Source organism: Mya arenaria, chromosome 16 (assembly GCF_026914265.1).
Source record: "Mya arenaria isolate MELC-2E11 chromosome 16, ASM2691426v1".
Lineage (NCBI taxonomy): Eukaryota > Metazoa > Mollusca > Bivalvia > Myida > Myidae > Mya > Mya arenaria.
The window spans coordinates 37,398,438-37,423,548 of record NC_069137.1 but is presented as its reverse complement, the minus strand read 5'-3'; the positions used below and the strand labels follow the sequence as shown (position 1 = coordinate 37,423,548).

Genomic DNA, 25,111 nt, shown 5'->3' with positions numbered 1-25,111 from the left:
TTTACCCCAGCTGCATTGAAAGGTTACCATATATAACCCTGTCAAGAAACTTTGACTTTTAAACAATTAATAGCGATGCAAATATAGGTTGGTTAAAAGGAAGAAAAACAAGAGATGTTTGTCAAACATTATGCCCCCCCCCCTGAGCACCATGTTATCAGGATTATATGGACAATTGAATGAAATATGCATATACCGAAATGACAGCTGATTTGTCACTGACATTGGATGCCGTTGAGGCAGTTTTAAGATTATGAACATTCATAGTTTGAGGATAGAGTGTGTTATGACCATGACCTTTGACTTTATGACCTCAAAATCCATAGGAGTCATCAGCTGGTCATCAAAAATCTAAATGTCAAGTTTGAGGGCCATGGGTGCAGGCATTGACAAGTCATCACACAGACAAGCTTTTTTTGTTCAAGGCCACTGTGACCTTGACCTTTGACCCGATGACCCCTAAAATCATAAGGGGTCATCTACAGGTCAGACACAAATCCAAAGTAAGTTTGAGGGCCATGGGTGCAGGCATTGTCGAATTATCACTTGAAACATTTTCGCATTTAAGGTCACTGTGATCTTGACTTTTGACCCAATGAATCGTAAAACCAATAAAGGTCATCTCCTGGTCAGGCCACACTTCCATGTCAAGTTTGATGATGATAGGTTCAGGCATTGTTGAGATATCACTGCAAGAAGATTTGTTAACTTTTTTGCATTAAAGGTTACTGTGACCTTGACCTTGGCCCGATGACCCCCAAAGTCTTCGAGGGGTCATCTATTGGTCAGGCCCAACCTTGATGACCATAGGTCCAGGAACGGTCAAGTTTGCTTTCAAGGTCACTGTGACCTTGACCATTTGCCAAATGACCCCCTAAAACAATAGGGGTCATCTACTGGTCAGGCCCAACCTCCAAGTCAAGTTTGAGGGCCATGAAGGCAGGCATTGTTGAGTTATCACTGTGACAACCTTTTTATCGTTCAAAGCAGTGATTTTTTTGAAAATAATTTTACCGCCTGTGCCTTTTGAATTGGGAAAATAAGCGCGTTAAGTCTCCAAATTGGGAAAAAAGGAATTGTTGTTAAACATATACTGTAATTATTTATTTTTTTGCTCTTACTAATGTCATTTAATACATTAAAGGGGAAATACATTTAAAACTAGGTGCTACACATTCATAACTTTATAAAACATAAACTTTAGATACAGAACTACATAAAACAAAAGTCACAAGGTGTTACACATTAAGACTAGTCTTTCTCATTTTTGCCATCCAATACTGTTACTGAGGCTAACAGAGAAGCACATGGATATACTATTAACAACCCCAATACAAATGTCTTCTATTGTTGCTCAATACAAACACAGCAATATTTCAGTAAGAAATCATATTCTCATCAAATGGAATGGTCTAACAGAGAAACACATTAATGAACATTATCAATAAATTCTAATACAACTGTCACATATTGTCACTCAGTAAAACTGTACTAAAACAGCACTGTGTATATGTAGTAAAACTTTTTCATATAGATATTTAAATGGAATGATCTTGACTCATTGTTTCAGATATTCTTTGCTTATCTCAGCTTTCTATTTCTATGGCTATTGTGGGACATTTTGGAAATTATACCATTTTTAAACGTTTGACAGCTTAAACCGGAATATAAACAAACTCTAGGTCAGCTGGGCGATGTTATCGTACAAAATAAAGCGTCTTTTTAAAACCGGAACAAAAACAAACGTCACTGTCATCTGGGCGATTATTCCGTGCAAAATAAAGCGTCTGCGCGAATTTATAAAATCGTTTATGTAAAATCGCGTCTCCAATAGAAATAACATCAATACAAATTTCAAATAAAATTTGCCAGTTACAATTTAAAATTATTCAGTTAGTTTGGGAAAAAAGGAACAAAATTTGGGAATAAATGACGACTTTTTGGGAAAAATGGACATTTTTTGGCGAGGGTAAACAGCCGATATTCGGCAGTAAAATTGACGAAAAAAAATCACTGCAAAGTCACTGTGACCTTGACCTTTGGTCAATGACCCCTTAAATTAAAAGGGGCAATCTACTGGTCAGGCCCAACCTCCATGTCAAGTTTGATGGCCATGGGTGCAGGCATTGTTGAGTTATCACTCGGACAACCTTTTACCATTCAAGGTTACTGTGACCTTAACCTTTGGCCCAATGACCCCCCAAAACAATAGGGGTCATCTTCTGTTCAGGCCCAAACTCCAACTCATGTTTAACGGCTATGGGTGCAGGCATTGTCGAGTTATCACATGGAAAACCATTAACCATTCAAGGTCACTGTGACATTGACCTGTGGCCCAATGACCCCCAAAAACAAAAGGGGTCATCTACTGGTCAAGCCAAACCTCCAAGTTAATTATGAGGGCCATGGGTACAGCCATTTTTGAGTTATCACTCAGACAACCTTTTACCATTCAAGGTCACTGTGACCTTGACCTTTGACCCGATGAGCCCCAAAATCAATAGGGGTCAGCTACTGGTCAGGCCCAACATCCACGTCAAGTATGAGGGCCATGGGTGCAGGCATTTTTGAGTTATCACACGGACAACCTTTTACCATTCAAGGTCACTGTGACCTTGACCTTTGGCCGGATGGCCTCCAAAAAGGCCCAATTTCCATATCAAGTTTGATGACCATAGGTGTAGGCATTGCTGAGTTATCACTCGGACAAGCGTTAAAATTATTTTACAATTAAATGTCACTGTGACCTTGACCTTTGAACCGATGAGCCCTAAAATCAATAAGGGTCATCTACTGGTAAGGCCCAACCGTCATGTCAAGTTTGATGACCATATATCCAGGAATTGTTGAGTTATCATTCGGACAAGCTTTGGTCTACCGACGCACCGACCGACCGACCGACCGACCCACCTACCGACCGACCTACCGACCGACATGTGCAAAGCAATATACCCCTCTTCTTCGAAGGGGCGCATAATAACATTAAGCATATAAGAGTGTGTTGATTTATTTAAATTCTAACCTGAAATAAATTCGGTAAGTGTCCGTCTAGAAGGAAGTGCAGGTTTACAATGTCCATTGCCGAATGTTCGCCGATACCTGGTGTATCGCATAACCGGATGTTGAGACAAGATCCGTCTCCCTGACGAACTGGGTAAGACTTGTACTGGAAATGATATACATATTATCAACAAGTACATTGTAGAATACCAAAACAAAGTATGAAAACTATGTATACGGTTTTGGTTTTATTAGAATATACGCGTTTCTTTAAGCTCAATTTTGGCGAAAGCTGATAGCTTAATCCCGTTTACTGTGGGTTTTAACCTGTTCTTGTGTCTATTTTGTGATGTAATGAATAGTATCCATAGTGGAGTTCAAACTCTCCTTGGCAAAAGACGAACACCTAAATCATTACACCACTCCCAACCTTGAGTATTATTAGGATTTCATTCTAAAACAACATTCTCAAGCTTGACACTGCATACGCCAGTTATTTGAGTCCCTTTGAAGCACCATTTAAGCATATGTTTTTTCAATTCTGATTTCAATTTTGTGTCCAATTCACGCTCCCATAAAGTACGTTTTTTGCAAACTTATTGCCAAATATAAGCAACATTTATGCAAATGTTCTTGAAAGTCTATTGCAATTTAATGTCCCATTAAAGCACCCTTGTCGCATACATATATAATACCCCAAATAAATGAAATACCCTATTTCAGCACTTTTAAACATTTGCTCTTGCAAGTCTCATTGACATTTAATGTCCCAATTAAGCACCCTTGACGCATAACTTATGAATATTACTAGTCTCATTGACATTTAATGTCCCATTTAAGCACCCTTGACGCATAACTTATGAATATTACTAGTCTCGTTGATATGTAATGTCCCATTTAAGCACCCTTGACGCATAACTTATGAATATTACTAGTCTCGTTGATATTTAATGTCCCATTTAAGCACCCTTGACGCATATGAATATTACTAGTCTCGTTGATATTTAATGTCCCATTTAAGCACCCTTGACGCATAACTTATGAATATTACTAGTCTCGTTGATATTTAATGTCCCATTTAAGCACCCTTGACGCATAACTTATGAATATTACTAGTCTCGTTGATATTTAATGTCCCATTTAAGCACCCTTGACGCATAACTTATGAATATTACTAGTCTCGTTGATATTTAATGTCCCATTTAAGCACCCTTGACGCATAACTTATGAATATTACTAGTCTCGTTGACATTTAATGTCCCATTTAAGCACCCTTGACGCATAACTTATGAATATTACTAGTCTCGTTGATATTTAATGTCCCATTTAAGCACCCTTGACGCATATGAATATTACTAGTCTCGTTGATATTTAATGTCCCATTTAAGCACCCTTGACGCATAACTTATGAATATTACTAGTCTCGTTGATATTTAATGTCCCATTTAAGCACCCTTGACGCATAACTTATGAATATTACTAGTCTCGTTGATATTTAATGTCCCATTTAAGCACCCTTGACGCATAACTTATGAATATTACTAGTCTCGTTGATATTTAATGTCCCATTTAAGCACCCTTGACGCATAACTTATGAATATTACTAGTCTCGTTGATATTTAATGTCCCATTTAAGCACCCTTGACGCATAACTTATGAATATTACTAGTCTCGTTGATATTTAATGTCCCATTTAAGCACCCTTGACGCATAACTTATGAATATTACTAGTCTCGTTGACATTTAATGTCCCATTTAAGCACCCTTGACGCATAACTTATGAATATTACTAGTCTCGTTGACATTTAATGTCCCATTTAAGCACCCTTGACGCATAACTTATGAATATTACTAGTCTCGTTGATATTTAATGTCCCATTTAAGCACCCTTGACGCATAACTTATGAATATTACTAGTCTCGTTGATATTTAATGTCCCATTTAAGCACCCTTGACGCATAACTTATGAATATTACTAGTCTCGTTGATATTTAATGTCCCATTTAAGCACCCTTGACGCATAACTTATGAATATTACTAGTCTCGTTGACATTTAATGTCCCATTTAAGCACCCTTGACGCATAACTTATGAATATTACTAGTCTCGTTGACATTTAATGTCCCATTTAAGCACCCTTGACGCATAACTTATGAATATTACTAGTCTCGTTGACATTTAATGTCCCAATTAAGCACCCTTGACGCATAACTTATGAATATTACTAGTCTCGTTGATATTTAATGTCCCATTTAAGCACCCTTGACGCATAACTTATGAATATTACTAGTCTCGTTGATATTTAATGTCCCAATTAAGCACCCTTGACGCATAACTTATGAATATTACTAGTCTCGTTGATATTTAATGTCCCATTTAAGCACCCTTGACGCATAACTTATGAATATTACTAGTCTCGTTGATATTTAATGTCCCATTTAAGCACCCTTGACGCATAACTTATGAATATTACTAGTCTCGTTGATATTTAATGTCCCAATTAAGCACCCTTGACGCATAAATTATGAATATTACTAGTCTCGTTGATATTTAATGTCCCAATTAAGCACCCTTGACGCATAACTTATGAATATTACTAGTCTCATTGATATTTAATGTCCCATTTAAGCACCCTTGACGCATAACTTATGAATATTACTAGTCTCGTTGATATTTAATGTCCCAATTAAGCACCCTTGACGCATAACTTATGAATATTACTAGTCTCGTTGATATTTAATGTCCCAATTAAGCACCCTTGACGCATAACTTATGAATATTACTAGTCTCGTTGATATTTAATGTCCCATTTAAGCACCCTTGACGCATATGAATATTACTAGTCTCGTTGATATTTAATGTCCCAATTAAGCACCCTTGACGCATAACTTATGAATATTACTAGTCTCGTTGATATTTAATGTCCCATTTAAGCACCCTTGACGCATATGAATATTACTAGTCTCGTTGATATTTAATGTCCCATTTAAGCACCCTTGACGCACATGAATATTACTAGTCTCGTTGATATTTAATGTCCCAATTAAGCACCCTTGACGCATAACTTATGAATATTACTAGTCTCGTTGATATTTAATGTCCCATTTAAGCACCCTTGACGCATATGAATATTACTAGTCTCGTTGATATTTAATGTCCCAATTAAGCACCCTTGACGCATAACTTATGAATATTACTAGTCTCGTTGATATTTAATGTCCCATTTAAGCACCCTTGACGCATATGAATATTACTAGTCTCGTTGATATTTAATGTCCCATTTAAGCACCCTTGACGCATAACTTATGAATATTACTAGTCTCGTTGATATTTAATGTCCCATTTAAGCACCCTTGACGCATATGAATATTACTAGTCTCGTTGATATTTAATGTCCCATTTAAGCACCCTTGACGCATAAATTATGAATATTACTAGTCTCGTTGATATTTAATGTCCCATATAGCACCCTTGACGCATATGAATATTACTAGTCTCGTTGATATTCAATGTCCCATATAGCACCCTTGACGCATATGCATATTACTAGTCTCGTTGATATTTAATGTCCCATATAGCACCCTTGACGCACATGAATATTACTATTTTCGTTGATATTTTATGTCCCATATAGCACCCTTGACGCATATGAATATTACTAGTCTCATTGATATTTAATGTCCCATATAGCACCCTTGACGCATATGAATATTACTAGTCTCGTTGATATTCAATGTCCCATATAGCACCCTTGACGCATATGAATATTACTAGTCTCGTTGATATTTAATGTCCCATATAGCACCCTTGACGCACATGAATATTACTAGTCTTGTTGATATTTTATGTCCCATATAGCACCCTTGACGCACATGAATATTACTAGTCTCGTTGAAATTAAATGTCCCATATAGCACCCTTGACGCACATGAATATTACTAATCTCGTTGATATTAAATGTCCCATATAGCACCCTTGACGCATATGAATATTACTAGTCTCGTTGATATTAAATGTCCCATATAACACACTTGACGCATATGAATATTACTAGTCTCGTTGATATTAAATGTCCCATATAGCACTCTTGACGCATATGAATATTACTAGTCTCGTTGATATTTTATGTCCCATATAGCACCCTTGACGCACATGAATATTACTAGTCTCGTTGATATTAAATGTCCCATATAGCACCCTTGACGCACATGAATATTACTAGTCTCGTTGATATTTAATGTTCCATATAGCACCCTTGACGCACATGAATATTACTAGTCTCGTTGATATTTTATGTCCCATATAGCACCCTTGACGCATATGCATATTACTAGTCTCGTTGATATTTAATGTCCCATATAGCACCCTTGACGCACATGAATATTACTAGTCTCGTTGATATTTTATGTTCCATATAGCACCCTTGACGCATATGAATATTACTAGTCTCGTTGATATTTTATGTCCCATAAAAGCACCCTTGACGCATATGAATATTACTAGTCTCGTTGATATTGTATGTCCCATAAAAGCACCCTTGACGCACATGAATATTACTAGTCTCGTTGATATTTTATGTCCCATATAGCACCCTTGACGCATATGAATATTACTAGTCTCGTTGATATTTTATGTCCCATAAAAGCACCCTTGACGCATATGAATATTACTAGTCTCGTTGATATTTTATGTTCCATATAGCACCCTTGACGCATATGAATATTACTAGTCTCGTTGATATTTTATGTCCCATAAAAGCACCCTTGACGCATATGAATATTACTAGTCTCGTTGATATTTTATGTTCCATATAGCACCCTTGACGCATATGAATATTACTAGTCTCGTTGATATTTTATGTTCCATATAGCACCCTTGACGCATATGAATATTACTAGTCTCGTTGTTATTTTATATCCCATAAAAGCACCCTTGACGCATATGAATATTACTAATCTCGTTGATATTTTATGTTCCATATAGCACCCTTGACGCACATGAATATTACTAGTCTCGTTGATATTTTATGTCCCATATAGCACCCTTGACGCACATGAATATTACTAGTCTCGTTGATATTTTATGTCCCATATAGCACCCTTGACGCATATGAATATTACTAGTCTCGTTGATATTTTATGTCCCATATAGCACCCTTGACGCATATGAATATTACTAGTCTCGTTGATATTTTATGTTCCATATAGCACCCTTGACGCACATGAATATTACTAGTCTCGTTGATATTTTATGTTCCATATAGCACCCTTGACGCACATGAATATTACTAGTCTCGTTGATATTTAATGTCCCATATAGCACCCTTGACGCACATGAATATTACTAGTCTCGTTGATATTTTATGTCCCATATAGCACCCTTGACGCACATGAATATTACTAGTCTCGTTAATATTTTATGTTCCATATAGCACCCTTGACGCATATGAATATTAGTAGTCTCGTTGATATTTAATGCCCATATAGCACCCTTGACGCACATGAATATTACTAGTCTCGTTGATATTGTATGTCCCATATAGCACCCTTGACGCATATGAATATTACTAGTCTCGTTGATATTTTATGTCCCATATAGCACCCTTGACGCATATGAATATTACTAGTCTCGTTGATATTTAATGTCCCATATAGCACCCTTGACGCACATGAATATTACTAGTCTCGTTGATATTTTATGTCCCATATAGCACCCTTGACGCACATGAATATTACTAGTCTCGTTGATATGTTATGTTCCATATAGCACCCTTGACGCATATGAATATTACTAGTCTCGTTGATATTGTATGTCCCATATAGCACCCTTGACGCATATGCATATTACTAGTCTCGTTGATATTTAATGTCCCATATGGCACCCTTGACACACATGAATATTACTAGTCTCGTTGATATTTTATGTTCCATATAGCACCCTTGATGCATATGAATATTACTAGTCTCGTTGATATTTTATGTTCCATATAGCACCCTTGACGCATATGCATATTACTAGTCTCGTTGATATTAAATGTCCCATATAGCACCCTTGACGCATATGAATATTACTAGTCTCGTTGATATTTTATGTCCCATATAGCACCCTTGACGCACATGAATATTACTAGTCTCGTTGATATTAAATGTCCCATATAGCACCCTTGACGCACATGAATATTACTAGTCTCGTTGATATTTAATGTTCCATATAGCACCCTTGACGCACATGAATATTACTAGTCTCGTTGATATTTTATGTCCCATATAGCACCCTTGACGCATATGCATATTACTAGTCTCGTTGATATTTAATGTCCCATATAGCACCCTTGACGCATATGAATATTACTAGTCTCGTTGATATTTTATGTTCCATATAGCACCCTTGACGCATATGAATATTACTAGTCTCGTTGATATTTTATGTCCCATAAAAGCACCCTTGACGCATATGAATATTACTAGTCTCGTTGATATTGTATGTCCCATAAAAGCACCCTTGACGCACATGAATATTACTAGTCTCGTTGATATTTTATGTCCCATATAGCACCCTTGACGCATATGAATATTACTAGTCTCGTTGATATTTTATGTCCCATAAAAGCACCCTTGACGCATATGAATATTACTAGTCTCGTTGATATTTTATGTTCCATATAGCACCCTTGACGCATATGAATATTACTAGTCTCGTTGATATTTTATGTCCCATAAAAGCACCCTTGACGCATATGAATATTACTAGTCTCGTTGATATTTTATGTTCCATATAGCACCCTTGACGCATATGAATATTACTAGTCTCGTTGATATTTTATGTTCCATATAGCACCCTTGACGCATATGAATATTACTAGTCTCGTTGATATTTTATGTCCCATAAAAGCACCCTTGACGCATATGAATATTACTAATCTCGTTGATATTTTATGTTCCATATAGCACCCTTGACGCACATGAATATTACTAGTCTCGTTGATATTTTATGTCCCATATAGCACCCTTGACGCACATGAATATTACTAGTCTCGTTGATATTTTATGTCCCATATAGCACCCTTGACGCATATGAATATTACTAGTCTCGTTGATATTTTATGTCCCATATAGCACCCTTGACGCATATGAATATTACTAGTCTCGTTGATATTTTATGTTCCATATAGCACCCTTGACGCACATGAATATTACTAGTCTCGTTGATATTTTATGTTCCATATAGCACCCTTGACGCACATGAATATTACTAGTCTCGTTGATATTTAATGTCCCATATAGCACCCTTGACGCACATGAATATTACTAGTCTCGTTGATATTTTATGTCCCATATAGCACCCTTGACGCACATGAATATTACTAGTCTCGTTAATATTTTATGTTCCATATAGCACCCTTGACGCATATGAATATTAGTAGTCTCGTTGATATTTAATGCCCATATAGCACCCTTGACGCACATGAATATTACTAGTCTCGTTGATATTTTATGTCCCATATAGCACCCTTGACGCATATGAATATTACTAGTCTCGTTGATATTTTATGTCCCATATAGCACCCTTGACGCATATGAATATTACTAGTCTCGTTGATATTTAATGTCCCATATAGCACCCTTGACGCACATGAATATTACTAGTCTCGTTGATATTGTATGTCCCATATAGCACCCTTGACGCACATGAATATTACTAGTCTCGTTGATATTTTATGTCCCATATAGCACCCTTGACGCACATGAATATTACTAGTCTCGTTGATATTTTATGTCCCATATAGCACCCTTGACGCACATGAATATTACTAGTCTCGTTGATATTTTATGTCCCATATAGCACCCTTGACGCACATGAATATTACTAGTCTCGTTGATATTTTATGTTCCATATAGCACCCTTGACGCATATGAATATTACTAGTCTCGTTGATATTTAATGTCCCATAAAAGCACCCTTGAGGCATATGAATATTACTAGTCTCGTTGATATTTTATGTTCCATATAGCACCCTTGACGCATATGAATATTACTAGTCTCGTTGATATTTTATGTCCCATAAAAGCACCCTTGACGCATATGAATAATTCTAGTCTCGTTGATATTTTATGTTCCATATAGCACCCTTGACGCATATGAATATTACTAGTCTCGTTGATATTTTATGTTCCATATAGCACCCTTGACGCAAATGAATATTACTAGTCTCGTTGATATTTTATGTCCCATAAAAGCACCCTTGACGCATATGAATATTACTAATCTCGTTGATATTTTATGTTCCATATAGCACCCTTGACGCACATGAATATTACTAGTCTCGTTGATATTTTATGTCCCATATAGCACCCTTGACGCACATGAATATTACTAGTCTCGTTGATATTTTATGTCCCATATAGCACCCTTGACGCATATGAATATTACTAGTCTCGTTGATATTTTATGTCCCATATAGCACCCTTGACGCATATGAATATTACTAGTCTCGTTGATATTTTATGTCCCATATAGCACCCTTGACGCACATGAATATTACTAGTCTCGTTGATATTTAATGTCCCATATAGCACCCTTGACGCACATGAATATTACTAGTCTCGTTGATATTTTAATGTTCCATATAGCACCCTTGACGCACATGAATATTACTAGTCTCGTTGATATTTTATGTCCCATAAAAGCACCCTTGACACACATGAATATTACTAGTCTCGTTTATATTGTATGTCCCATAAAAGCACCCTTGACGCACATGAATATTACTAGTCTCGTTTATATTGTATGTCCCATATAGCACCCTTGACGCACATGAATATTACTAGTCTCGTTGATATTTTATGTCCCATATAGCACCCTTGACGCACATGAATATTACTAGTCTCGTTGATATTTTATGTCCCATATAGCACCCTTGACGCACATGAATATTACTAGTCTCGTTGATATTTTATGTCCCATATAGCACCCTTGACGCACATGAATATTACTAGTCTCGTTGATATTTTATGTCCCATATAGCACCCTTGACGCACATGAATATTACTAGTCTCGTTGATATTTTATGTTCCATATAGCACCCTTGACGCATATGAATATTACTAGTCTCGTTGATATTTAATGTCCCATATAGCACCCTTGACGCACATGAATATTACTAGTCTCGTTGATATTTTATGTTCCATATAGCACCCTTGACGCATATGAATATTACTAGTCTCGTTGATATTTTATGTCCCATATAGGACACTTTATGTTCCATATAGCACCCTTGACGCACATGAATATTACTAGTCTCGTTGATATTAAATGTCCCATATAGCACCCTTGACGCACATGAATATTACTAGTCTCGTTGATATTAAATGTCCCATATAGCACCCTTGACGCACATGAATATTACTAGTCTCGTTGATATTTTATGTTCCATATAGCACCCTTGACGCACATGAATATTACTAGTCTCGTTGATATTTAATGTCCCATATAGCACCCTTGACGCACATGAATATTACTAGTCTCGTTGATATTTAATGTCCCATATAGCACCCTTGACGCACATGAATATTACTAGTCTCGTTGATATTAAATGTCCCATATAGCACCCTTGACGCACATGAATATTACTAGTCTCGTTGATATTTTATGTTCCATATAGCACCCTTGACGCACATGAATATTACTAGTCTCGTTGATATTTTATGTTCCATATAGCACCCTTGACGCACATAAATATTACTAGTCTTGTTGATATTTTATGTCCCATATAGCACCCTTGACGCACATGAATATTACTAGTCTCGTTGATATTTTATGTTCCATATAGCATCCTTGACGCACATGAATATTACTAGTCTCGTTGATATTTTATGTTCCATATAGCACCCTTGACGCACATGAATATTACTAGTCTCGTTGATATTTTATGTTTCATATAGCACCCTTGACGCACATGAATATTACTAGTCTCGTTGATATTTTATGTTCCATATAGCACCCTTGACGCACATGAATATTACTAGTCTCGTTGATACTTTATATCACATAAAGTCACCATTTAAGCATGCGTTCCTTTGAATTGCACCGTCCCATTTAAGCATTATTAGGGCCTGTGTTCGTGAAAGTGTCATTCAAATTAAGTGATCCAAAAACCAGAATATCAATCACTTTCAACAGTTGATTTAAAAATAAAACAATATGTTTCTCGGATTTAGTACAGACAGGAAATTTGAAACTGGTGTTATATTCTTCTTGGAGTTACAGTAGTAATAAACTCTGAATAGTGAGACACGGTCAAGTTCATTCGATACAAGGCATATTAAGCACTTCGCTAGTGAGATGATTGTGAGAAATATAAGGTTGGATAAAAAGAAACTCACTTTATTAGTAAGGCCACTGGCCGAGCCACCGACAGCGGACTTCTGCATTACTCTATCGGCAAAAGCTGACATGACAGTATTAATGAAACTGGATTTTCCCGCACCAGTAGGACCAACAAGTAGCAACCGGAAGTCAGTGATTCCACTTCCTTTTGGTGGAGTTAATGACGCAAGCTCTTCTGTCATCTTAGACAAGTACTGAAACATGACAATTGCAATGTAACTCAGTATATTAACTAAACATAAAGAAACAAGAATGCGCCCGTTTCAATACTTAATTACAACCACAACATACATTAAAGGGACTAGACACCAGATGATACAAGTGCAAGAAGAAAAGAAAATTGTCAAAAACTTACATATGATTGACATTATTGGTACAACGCATTGAATCTTACTTACTGATTATCACACTGATTACGACACATGCATCTTTCGATGTTGGTGCGCATTGTTCCAATTCGAAACTTACAAGGGTTGTCTACCACGTAGATCCCAGTAATTTAAAAATAGCGTCGGCACACTTATATGTACTCATAAACATACATGATTGAAACTGGTCAACTGCTATGCGCTATTCGAAACGGGGAAACACAGATGAGACAATATTTGAAAAAATAATGTACTCGCCCATTTTTGGACCATCTGGGCGTCTAGCCCCTTTTAATACCTAGCTAGATCTTATTTAGTATAATAAAGCAATAAGACCGTCTTTTTTTATAAAACCCACAAACCGAAAACATTTTATTACATAGGTATTGATCACTGTTGTGTACCTTTATTTCAGTTAAAGCATACCTCTTCATTAAGAGTTGGTGTTTTTCGCCATGGTATTTGCTTGGGCGTTGATGTTCGAGCGTCATCTGCTGGTAGAAAAATACACATTTAAAAATTGTTATTGTTTGTAGACATTGGCATGTTAACATTATGACGATAATTTAAAACTGAATAAGACAATGCGTACAAAAGTGAACAAATAGGAATGTTATACTCAAAAATATATTTCAAAATAAATAACGTTATTGAGAAAGCAATAAATCATTTACGCCCCGTTTATACTAATAATTGTTTTAACAAATACATACTATGTAAACAAAAAAATTAAAGTTGTACACTACAATATTTCATAACAAAAATGACTCACCGGAAACAGCGTACACTTCCATCTCCGTGACAACCATGCTCCCGTTGTTGATGGCGTCGTTAGAAACGTTGTTACTGTTATAATATGTTCCTAAAGTAAGTCTGCCATTAAGAGAAAATGTTCCGTCTTTATTCACTGAAATAGTGTCTAAAAATGGTTCGAAATCTGGATGACCAAACAAGGCACTGCGATTAGAACCGAAGTACAACGCTTTCGATGCATCTTTTGGTCTAAATATATTCACAACACGTTTTCCCGAGAACACCAGCTGGAAGATGAATGCGGTGTCATCCATGGTGTAACTCCCAGTACTCTTCCAATTGATGCCCGCGTATCCACCATACACAGAACCCTGTGGGTTGAGGAGAACCGTCACGGTAGGTCCTTGATTGTCACACTTCCGGTGAAACTCGGCGGCGCTGCATCCGTCCCTTGTGATGCTGTATAGCAGTTTAAAGCTCTTCGGCCCACAGCCGATCATGCCTTCTAGTAGGTTCATGTGTTCTTTGGTCAGTTTTCCCGCCATTCTGAAACGTTTAAGATGCATAGTGAGAAGCAAAATAAACGTTTACTTTGCGAATACATTTCAGCCACTTGGTCCGTATTAAATTAAACAATATTAATTCAATTTCATAACATAGTATATACAGTGCACAAAAATATTATTTATCATATATGTATATATGAAGCCTCTTTATTTAAAAGTGTACCTTTTCCATAAACTCAACAAGAACTGTTTTATTTCCAATGGTACAAAGAGTTACAATGCTTTTACATTTGCCTTTATAAGAAATATGGCAATTCGAATTTAAACCTGAAGTAAGATATATTAAATTGTCGAACGAAAAAGATATGCTGATGTGTGTATGGTCTGTTTGTCGTGTTTGTTTAAATGTGTAAGTTTGTGTATCGCGTTACCATGTGTTTATTTTAAACAGGGTTTATATTTGACTGTTTGAATACGGAGCTTGGCCCTGTGGTTATTATTGTATTATGAAGATGATTCTATATAACGCTACCTGGATATATAATATCAAAGGTGATGTTGAAAGGAAAGGGCACAAGTCGATTCATGATTTACTGCAGTTCTGAAGGGATGCATATGCATAGTTAGTCGTCAAATACTCGTTCAAGTTTCGAAATAAAATTATCTTTCTGAGACTAAATCAGAAATCAGACTTATGATCATTTGTAAATACGGGCCCAGGCCCAAAAATCACGAAAATAAATGTATCCAGTCTCAACTGAGAACAATTTTAAAATATTGTTATGATTAAAATTGAACCGCATCGTGTGAATTAGGGCGGACATAAATATTTCAAATGATTTAATCAATACAAAAAACACTTAAACAAACTGCTTTTAAAGAATTGGCACATAATTTTCTCTCAGATTTATGACCATTAGTTTACTATTGTTTCCACAGCAACCATAAATTTCGTACCGGCTTATATTGACTACATTCATATAAAACAACTAAAAGTATTCACTAGTTGTAGTATTGATAATTTAAATGTTGCACGTCATTTAAATTATGTACTTTCGTTATGACGTCATGTGCTTGACGTCAATTTATGTATTCGAAATGCGTACTACATGGTCTCACTTGAAAACACGAATAATGCGTAATTAAAGTGATGTCGCCATGATTGTTTCAGTATTATTTCCTTTAAAGTCATTTGATTGAAATCGCCCATGTAATAAAACAAACAAATTTGTGTATGTCCGAAGGCCCAAAATCACGCAGTGTGGCTCTATTAATTATAAAAACATATGCCGAATTGGCATACTTAACTTCAACAAGAACAAGATTCAAATCAACAAGAACTTGTCCAAATTGGCGTTACGAGTTGAGTTATTACCTTTTATGCGATACACATGTAGTTGATCTTATTGACAGTTTACAAAAACAACCTGCTTAAAGTTAATATACGAACGTACCGTGAACACAAAAACAGTATCATCAAAACAATTTACACTGTTAAAACAAATAGAGGACATCCTGATAAGATAACATTTTTATTTTAACCAAGGAGAAAACTGTGTAGATTATATACAGTAGATCTAGAAGTACTGTGATACAATAGATTGTAGTAGCGGGCCAAAGATGGCAAACAACACAGATTAATGTCAGAAAAGGTTTAATAAATTAAGAAGCAATAACAATATATATCAAACAATATTCGACTACCCATCATAAAAGTATCTGTTTACTCAAATGATAATGATTCCCTGAGTATTTTATTCCAGGTGTCTTGCACCCGCATAATAAATTAAACATATTATGGGTTAACATAAAACAATATAAAAGTGACAATGAAAAAAACAAGTAAATGGTAAACATATCAAGATGTAATGAAACACTATAAAGCAGAATTCTTTCTTTATCTAATTGAAGAATGATGCACGGAATCTAAAGCAAATTGTTATTATGTTCTTGATAAAACACTAATTGTACATTAATAAATACGAATTGAGTATTACACATCAGACATTAACAACACTGAATATACAATTATCAAAACAACAAATAAATCTACCTAAGCGTACCTTACTATATGAAGTATTCCTATGCAATAAAAACCAAAAGCGAAAGTAGATTTTCAGAAAATATAGGGGACGTTACTCGATTAACTTGAAGAAAATATCATCAACTTTCGGTTTCGATTGTCAGACAGAATTGAGTAGAATGATTAAAGGATTGTTTACTTAACAGGTATTATTAAAGCAAAAAGACGCTAAGTATATTTATTCTTTAAGGGTATCACTTTGTTTTATATTGAGGAATAACGTACTGTATACAGTACGGTGTAATGTATACGTCTGAAAATGCGTTAGAACTGACTTAGAAAATAAGAGTACTAAGAAAAAAGAAGTAAATAAGAGTACTAAGGAAAAAGAAGTAAGAGTTTTTAAGAAAAACAAACGGAAACGTTCTTTGTTCGGAATCTTACAGTTGCTGTTCGTGTCAAAAAGTAGGAGATTTTAGTCAAAGTGATCGCTATTTTACTTGTTCTGGTAATCAAAATCACAACTCAAAGTACTAAAGTTACTGAAATCCGTGCTTCAGCTCCCTGGAAGCCCTCCCTCTTAAAAGCTGTTATGACCAGAAGATAACTCTGGTTCTCAGTTTTCCTATATGTTAGATGTATCAGGAAGCTCTATGGCACAAAACCTGGACGTGGGCTGTGAACGTTGAATAAGAGAAAGGGCTTTAATGTTCATAACTTAATAATAAGTTTATGTCTAAACAAAATAAACCCTTTGTTTTAACATTCGTCTTTAGAGCCTTATTTTGATAATAACAGTAATGATCAAAATAGCGATGATAATGATGGTAATGATAATACTTTATAATGATATAGATTGTATAACTCGATTATTAACTATATTTTTTATTTCAATTGCCAATATATGCATTTAAAATATTTTTTTATTTAATGTAATGTAATTCTGTCATTATATTTGTATTATTTGTTTATCTTTATTTGTATCTTGTCCATACCAAATTTTACGTGGCTCGACCTTATCCGGTTATGCAACAAGCCTTCATTTACAATATTCTTTATAGGAATTTTCAGTGTCAATTTTTGTGTACAGTATTATTGAATTACTTTTTAAGTTATTACATTTACATTTTTATCGAATCGACTGATAATCGTTAGTTGAAAAACGACATTTCTTCGACCGAAGAAAGAACGTGGCCATTTACAAGGAAGATACAGTTTACAGCGTCCATTCCCGAATGATCCCCAAGACCCGGCGTGTTACAAAACCGGAAGATGGTCCGTCTCTCTGACGTACTTGATAAGGTAGTACATGCAGTACACTAGGTCGGATTAACTTTATGGATACATTTTGCAAAAATGAGTCAGAAATTTACGATGTGTATTTTGTAATTAAGCGTGTATGTCGAGAACATGTATTCTGTCGAAATCGTGTGCCTTGTAACATTTCGATGCAATATAAAACAATTAAATGCTTCTACCTTAGTCAGGTAAATTGGTTATGAACTATGAGTAAAACACATTGATTGATTTTGTTATTCTGTACCTGTCAGCAAAAGCAGACATTATAGTATTGATAAAATGAATTAGTTCAAGTACGATATAAAGCGCATGCTAAAAGAATTAGATCTTTAAAAGACTTGCTTGAAAACGCTTCTAAACGCTGGTTACATTAAACGTCTCACTGGTGCTAGCGTATTCTAGCCCATTGGCATATTGATATGAACCAAATGAATCAATTAAAGCTCATGTTGACATACAAAATAAACTTTCACCATCGGTTATAAAACCCATGGCCTATAATACAATAAAATTTGGCTGTAAAATGTCAAAATGCCATTTTTTAAAACATCATCATTTAAGATAAATGACACTAAAATCTTTCTTTTTTTCAAATTTTGCTATTTGTCTAGAAGGTTCTTTTAGGTCAGTTAGGGATGAAACAAGTTGTCTCAGGCCTAATTTGCCCTTTAGTTAGGACAATTTAAATCTCCCATATTGTTCATTGTCTGTGTTTTATGGGTCTTGTGCGTATCGTCCTTGGTATCATGTATACCAAGATATATTCGAATAACTTCGAAGATTTGTAAATTATTGCCAAGGTTAAAGTCTTTGCACTTCTAATACGGGGTCACCGACTTTTTTCGTCAAACTACAGACGAGTTTAAAACAGACAGATTAAAAAAACGCCCTATCCTTATTCGGCTAAACAAAACCATCCTGTAAAATTATATATGATTTCTTTCCAAAAAAGTATTAACACTTTTTGAAGTATCGAACTTTTATTGAGTATTCAACAAGCATACAGAGTTGACAATAGATATAAATAATAAAATGAAATGATAAAAACAAACTGAGTATATTCCCCTATTATTTTGATTGTCAATGCACATGTGTTGAAGTGATCTCTGAAATGAATGTTCTAAGTTAAAGTTAAGTCTACTAGGCTTGCCGCTGTAGTTTAGTTACACAAGTGCCAGAAGCGTTATCAAACGAACAATGCCAGGGAATGAGATGGTTATCCTTTTGTCCCTCCTCAGGGACATTTTCCGTATGCGCTTTGAAGACTTATTAATAATTATTTCTTTGCATTAAGTGCCAAATCTTTAAAACACTTAATACAACAACTACTGGACGTAAAGGTCGAGCCAGCGAAGATGTAGTAAAACAAGAGATGTTTCTAAAACAGTGTACTCCCAAAGGATCCGCTTTGTCAGAAGCATGTTGGGCATTATATAAAGATGATTTTCAAGACATTTCTGAAATGCATTAATTTGTTATGGTTCCATAAAGCTTTAAAACATGAATACAAACATTTCGACCTTTGACCTGCGGACAAAGTTTTCATAGTAGTGTTGTTTCTGTGAAGTTTTCCTTTGACCTACTGACCTAAACACGATGTAAAAGTCATCTTTGAGTAAAGACCAACCTTGTGCCAATGTCCATTGTCTAACCGTTCTCGAGTTAATGTGTGAACAATGCAATCATTAGAAAATCATGCATGTGTGATTCAAGTAAGAAATATTCAGAAAGGCCCACCTGAAATTCTCAAGCCCTTTAAACAAAAATGTTCTAGTTTGTTACAAACAAAAAACGATTTTCAGACATTTTGGGCCTAGCTTTCTCCAACACTTAATAATATTTTGACGTTTGTTTCGAATATTCCAACATAAATCGTCAAACTATATAGTGGGAGACCGTTAGAGCTTTTTTTAACGTGTCTGTGCATAGCGGAATACAATAAACAAGAGAAACACAATCATTCCGTAGCAACCGATATCATATAAAATGAAATTAATTACATGTGTGTATTTTAATGAGACGCATAAATTTCCTCTCATATACGATACAACCGAAATCGAAAGTAGGAAGTAGGAAAATCCAAAACGATAGGGGGCGTTACTCGAGTTACCTTAATATTTGCCACTTTCGGGTTAGATTCGCAGAAAAGAGTGTAATAACAAATTAAGTGAGATATATCCAATAGTTTCTAAAGTGTTTCAAGCGGGTTTGTATTTTATTTTATTTCGTTTTCCTACTGTTATATAGCGTTAATTTTCTTTGAATGTGTGCAGGGTTTGGTAATGTTTACGTTATTAAACATAGTTGACTATATTTAATTCAACGATTGTTTCAAATGCCTCTTAGCTGATTTTAAATTAGTCACCTAGTTTAAACGAAAAAAAGATAATTGATACAGAACGTTGATTTTCAATTCTTATCGTGAAATGTATTTCTGTTCTGCGATGAATATTTGGAAAAGTGTTACAGTTGCGCTAGAACTCCGAGTAGCGTATATCAACAGTGTTTTCAAAGGCTTGTTACGTTGTTGGTATAGTTATTACCGTTACCTGCAAAACGCAATCACTAATACAGTATGGATAACTACAATTTTGAACTATTAAAGAGTATCAAGATTTGTTTTCCTTTGTCATATAAAATATGGAAAAGGGAATGCCAACATATAAAGGTTTTACAACTGTATATCATATAGTTTCTAGAAACAGCTTTTTCAATATTATAATTAAAAGATATCCTTAATATATACATATTTTACAGATAATTGATGAACGAAACGAAACTTTAAAATGAAATATTGAACCTTAAAAATACATATTTAACCTTTTAGTTTTTATAGCGTATGTTTTATGTCAACTAGTGTTTTGATATATAAAGTAAAAGTCCATTCAAAAGTAGCATTTCTTTAAAAACTTTAATATCATATAAAGCGTGCATTGTCTACAGAATCTAAACATATCTATTTTTATTTGTTAAAAATACAACGTTGGCTACACTTATTTCAATATATCACCAGAACGCCACAAAGCATTGTTGTTTTAACAGACTATTTGGAATTCAGGTATTATACTTTGTATAGTAAACTTATATCTTTTCTTTCGTTTTCAATAGGTCAGCCCTGAGAAGCCTATATAAGACCAATCTAAATCTATAGAAGAAATCGTTGACAAAATGTTTTCTGGAAAAGATATGACCGTTGTGTACCTATGAAATCCTGAACAATTTTCTTTGCAGTAACAAAGAGCTCATACGCAGTCAGTGTGTTAAATAATTACTATATAAGTATAATTTAGCACATATATAGAGAGGCTAAAAATGGTTGCGACTTATTAGTTTTAGTTATAATTTATTTCTTTTTTGGGCTCACTTTATGAATGGAACATTTTCAGAATGGAGGGAAAATTGACCGAAAGTCAGATGGACCTCCTGGAAGTTATGATTGGCTCTGGACCGAAGCATTTCAAACTTCTATACAGCATCACAAGAGACGCTTGCAACGCCACTGAATTTCACCAAAGATGTGACAACCAGGGTCCAACTGTGACTGTCCTTTACAACCCACAGGGTTCTGTGTATGGGGGTTACGCGGGGCTGAGTTGACAGAGCTCCGGGGGTCACTTTAAAGATGACACCTCCTTCATCTTTCAATTGATGAGCTCGGGAGAACATGTTGTTAAAACGTTCCGACCGACACAAAATAGTAATACATTGTATTTTGCGGCGCAGCGCAGTGCAGACTTTAATGATTTGGTCACTTTCACAGACTCTGTTTGTAGAAATGAAGATTGAACGTTTAACTTTAATGGAAGACTTGCCTTAGGGAATAGTTATAAAAACAACAACATATCTAACGAAGCCATCAACAACGGGAATATGGTTGTCACGGAGATGGAAGTGTACGCTGTTTCCGGTGAGGCGTTTTGTTATTTCGTTCTCTATGAAGAAACTACGTTTCGCTCAGCAAAAATCCATTTCCAGTTGTTTTTTTAATTTCATTCTTTTACTTTTACGTTCACCGTGAATAGCAATTCACTTAATTCTAAAATAAGGCGTGTACTTTGATGTTTAAACAAACGCAACACGTATTTTATAATACACATTTATTAAACAGTTTTGATCCATACAGGTGCAGATGGCAAGAAACGTCATCGACCTTGGCGGAAGTGCAGTGATTTTAGTGACGAGGTAAAACGTATTCTTCTTATAAACAATGGTAAAGGAAGTATGTAAAGGGTTAAAAATCAAGTAACCCAGGTGAACAAGTTTACATGTTTTTTCCGATTTTTCAAACCCTTACCTTTGCAATTTAATTATTTTGCGTTAAGATTTATATTTCTGTTTTGTTTTGTATAATTCCCCTTTGTATAGGAGACTCGTATTGATAAATATGCTATTAGAAGCGATGTTATCTGTATAAAAGAATATCGGATACTAAGCATATTATTTTAAGGACTTGGTATCATTTAAAAGTCGGCATTATATATCGAGAAATAAATGCAAAACCTTATACTCTAAACATGTTTTTTTAGCAGGATAATATCACAAAACTACATTTTATATACATTTTTGTATTGTTATCAACCAACTGACGTCCAAATTATGTGGGGTCACCTGGCATCCATATTCAACTTTAATTGTTATTTATACATATGCATTTCATTGTATAAAATCAGATAATTTATCCATGGGTACGTTTGCAGGTAGTTAATTAAAGTTGTGCATAGCTTGTGCAACAACTTTCTATGCTACTTTATAAGATTAGAAAAAGCATGCAGTCAACGTCCGAGTTCCTTTATTAAAACGAATAATGTGTTGTGTTTAGTGTGTAGTGTTCTGTGCACTGTTTGTTTATTTCTTAGCATTGATCCTTGGGCCTTGTGTTGGAGAACTGGCCCTATATATAACAATGTATTATTTATGCTTTGAATTTATAAAACATACATAGCGATGGGTAGTTACAAAGCACTACACGTAGGACAGTTAACTTATAATTTAATTGATAACCGATGACATTCATCGGGCAACATAAATTTAGTGACATATTAGACATGTTTTTAACCAACTTTTATACATATTATGAAGCCGGAATTCTATAGTGAACCCTTTATTCATATATCCTGATGCTTTCAGTATATCAAACTATTAACAGAAGAGTTAGCGCCATTGAGACCACCCAATGGAAGTGACGTCACCAACTTCTGTTTGCTGCTGATTGGTCCTATCAGTGGGGGGAAATCGAGCTTCATCAACGCAGTTCTTTCCGCTTTTGCCGGAAAAGTGATACAAAAGGTTGCAGTTGGAGAGAGCGAGCAGGGGGTTACCAAAAGGGTAAACTTTTGAAATCTCAAAGAAAGGTACTTAGGCGATAGTTATCATGGAATACCTAGAGAAGGGATCATGCAAATGTACTCATGATTTTATTAGAAAATATAACTAACCAAAGTTTTAATGTAAGGTGAGATTCTATCCTACGGTTTCGTATGTAAACTCTTTCAATTTCAGTACGTTCCTTACCAAGTACGCCAGGCGGACGGTTCGCTTCTCCGGTTACACCTCTGTGACACACCGGGTCTTGGGGAGAGTTCTGGGATGGATGCAATTAACTTGCACTTCCTTTTGGACGGTCATTTACCGCATTGGTATGAGGTAACCAATTACTCAGCTGTTTTAGTTTATTGAAATGTTGCACTACAATAGCTTACGGTAATTATAAATTAAGTATTATCATTTGAAACTTATATACTGGATAAAAGGGACGTTTAGAAACCGGCCAGAAATCTTGCTGTCCATAACCGAATGATCGTTGTATTTTACGACGATTTCTTACGGCTATTTGCCATTGTTTTAAGATTAAATATTATAAGTTAACCATAGTGTCAGAAAGAAAACCATGCAATATGATGTTATTAATCATCATCCATTTTACGAATATAATTTATACATATTTCGTAGAGATAAAGTAGCTACCTGGTAAATTGTTTCAGTTTTCCCCGTATCGTCACGTAAGCCTAAGGAGCGTTGGTTTTATTTCAAAACCTACACTTGCACAAGAAATTCACAGCGTCGCTCTTGTGTTGGACACATCGACAGTCAGTGATTTGTCGCCGACAATCAAGTGTATGATAAATGACTGCAAACGATTGATATTAGAGAAAGGTAACTATATTTAATTCAAGAAATAAATAAAGTTACTCGTTATTCGAATGCTTTAAGAAATATTGAATACCAATGAAACATTGGTTAGCATAAAATACTGTCAATTTTGATTTGTTCACATTTAGGCATTCAGCTCGTTGTCATTCTTACAAAAATCGACAAACTTCACAAAGATATAGCAGACGATCTTGCTGACGTTTTCAAGCATCAAGTGGTCAATGCCGCCGTTGAAAAAGTCAGCGAGATGCTTGGTATTCCACCAAACAATGTTTTCCCAGTGAAAAACTACCACAGTGAGGTTGAAACGGAAGTGGCAGTACACGCGTTTGCTCTTATGGCGCTCCGGAAGCTGATCTGCATGGCATCAGATGTATTGGAGGAGCGCACTAACGACAGTGATGATAGAACAGCCGGATCAGGCGAGGTGAAGGAATCTGATACTGCCTAGGGTGCTTAAATCGAGATGAAATTTAAGAAGAATCTCAATTAAGTCTTATTTTCAGCTTACCAACCACTAACAGTATGTGTTGTCTTATGCCGAGCGGACATGCATGCTTTGTATAAAGCAATTTCAAAGGACAAAAACGTTTTTGAAAACATGACTTTTGTGTGTTTAGTTTTAAA

The 25,111-nt window shown here is 35.3% G+C and overlaps 2 protein-coding genes across 6 annotated transcripts in view; one reads left to right on the top strand and one right to left on the bottom strand.

The window, feature by feature from the left end:
• LOC128222061 (interferon-induced protein 44-like) overlaps window positions 1-20,385 on the bottom strand; it is a 24,207-nt gene extending 3,822 nt beyond the window's left edge. The window contains exons 1-5 of one of the 3 annotated variants that reach the window (XM_052930831.1): window positions 20,335-20,385; window positions 14,526-15,052; window positions 14,180-14,247; window positions 13,382-13,579; window positions 3,023-3,166 (exon numbers count right to left, since the gene is read on the bottom strand). In XM_052930831.1, coding sequence (XP_052786791.1) covers window positions 3,023-3,166; window positions 13,382-13,579; window positions 14,180-14,247; window positions 14,526-15,051 — 936 coding nt within the window. In that variant the 5' untranslated portion in view covers window position 15,052; window positions 20,335-20,385. Of the gene's footprint in view, window positions 1-3,022; window positions 3,167-13,381; window positions 13,580-14,179; window positions 14,248-14,525; window positions 15,053-17,075; window positions 17,112-20,334 lie in introns of those variants that run through there. The other 2 variants (XM_052930833.1, XM_052930832.1) reach the window with 2 other exon arrangements.
• Window positions 17,177-25,111, top strand: LOC128222062 (interferon-induced protein 44-like). 3 transcript variants are annotated; one of them, XM_052930836.1, is made up of 7 exons: window positions 17,177-17,241; window positions 21,721-22,241; window positions 22,458-22,516; window positions 23,462-23,659; window positions 23,834-23,977; window positions 24,316-24,487; window positions 24,613-25,111. In XM_052930836.1, exons 2-7 carry the CDS (start codon window positions 22,205-22,207, stop codon window positions 24,933-24,935), a joined length of 933 nt encoding a protein of 310 aa, XP_052786796.1. In that variant the 5' UTR covers window positions 17,177-17,241; window positions 21,721-22,204; the 3' UTR covers window positions 24,936-25,111. The 3 variants fall into 3 exon arrangements, with proteins under 3 accessions (XP_052786796.1, XP_052786794.1, XP_052786797.1); XM_052930834.1 differs by lacking the exon at window positions 17,177-17,241 and adding an exon at window positions 18,152-18,337; XM_052930837.1 differs by lacking the exon at window positions 17,177-17,241 and adding an exon at window positions 20,367-20,540.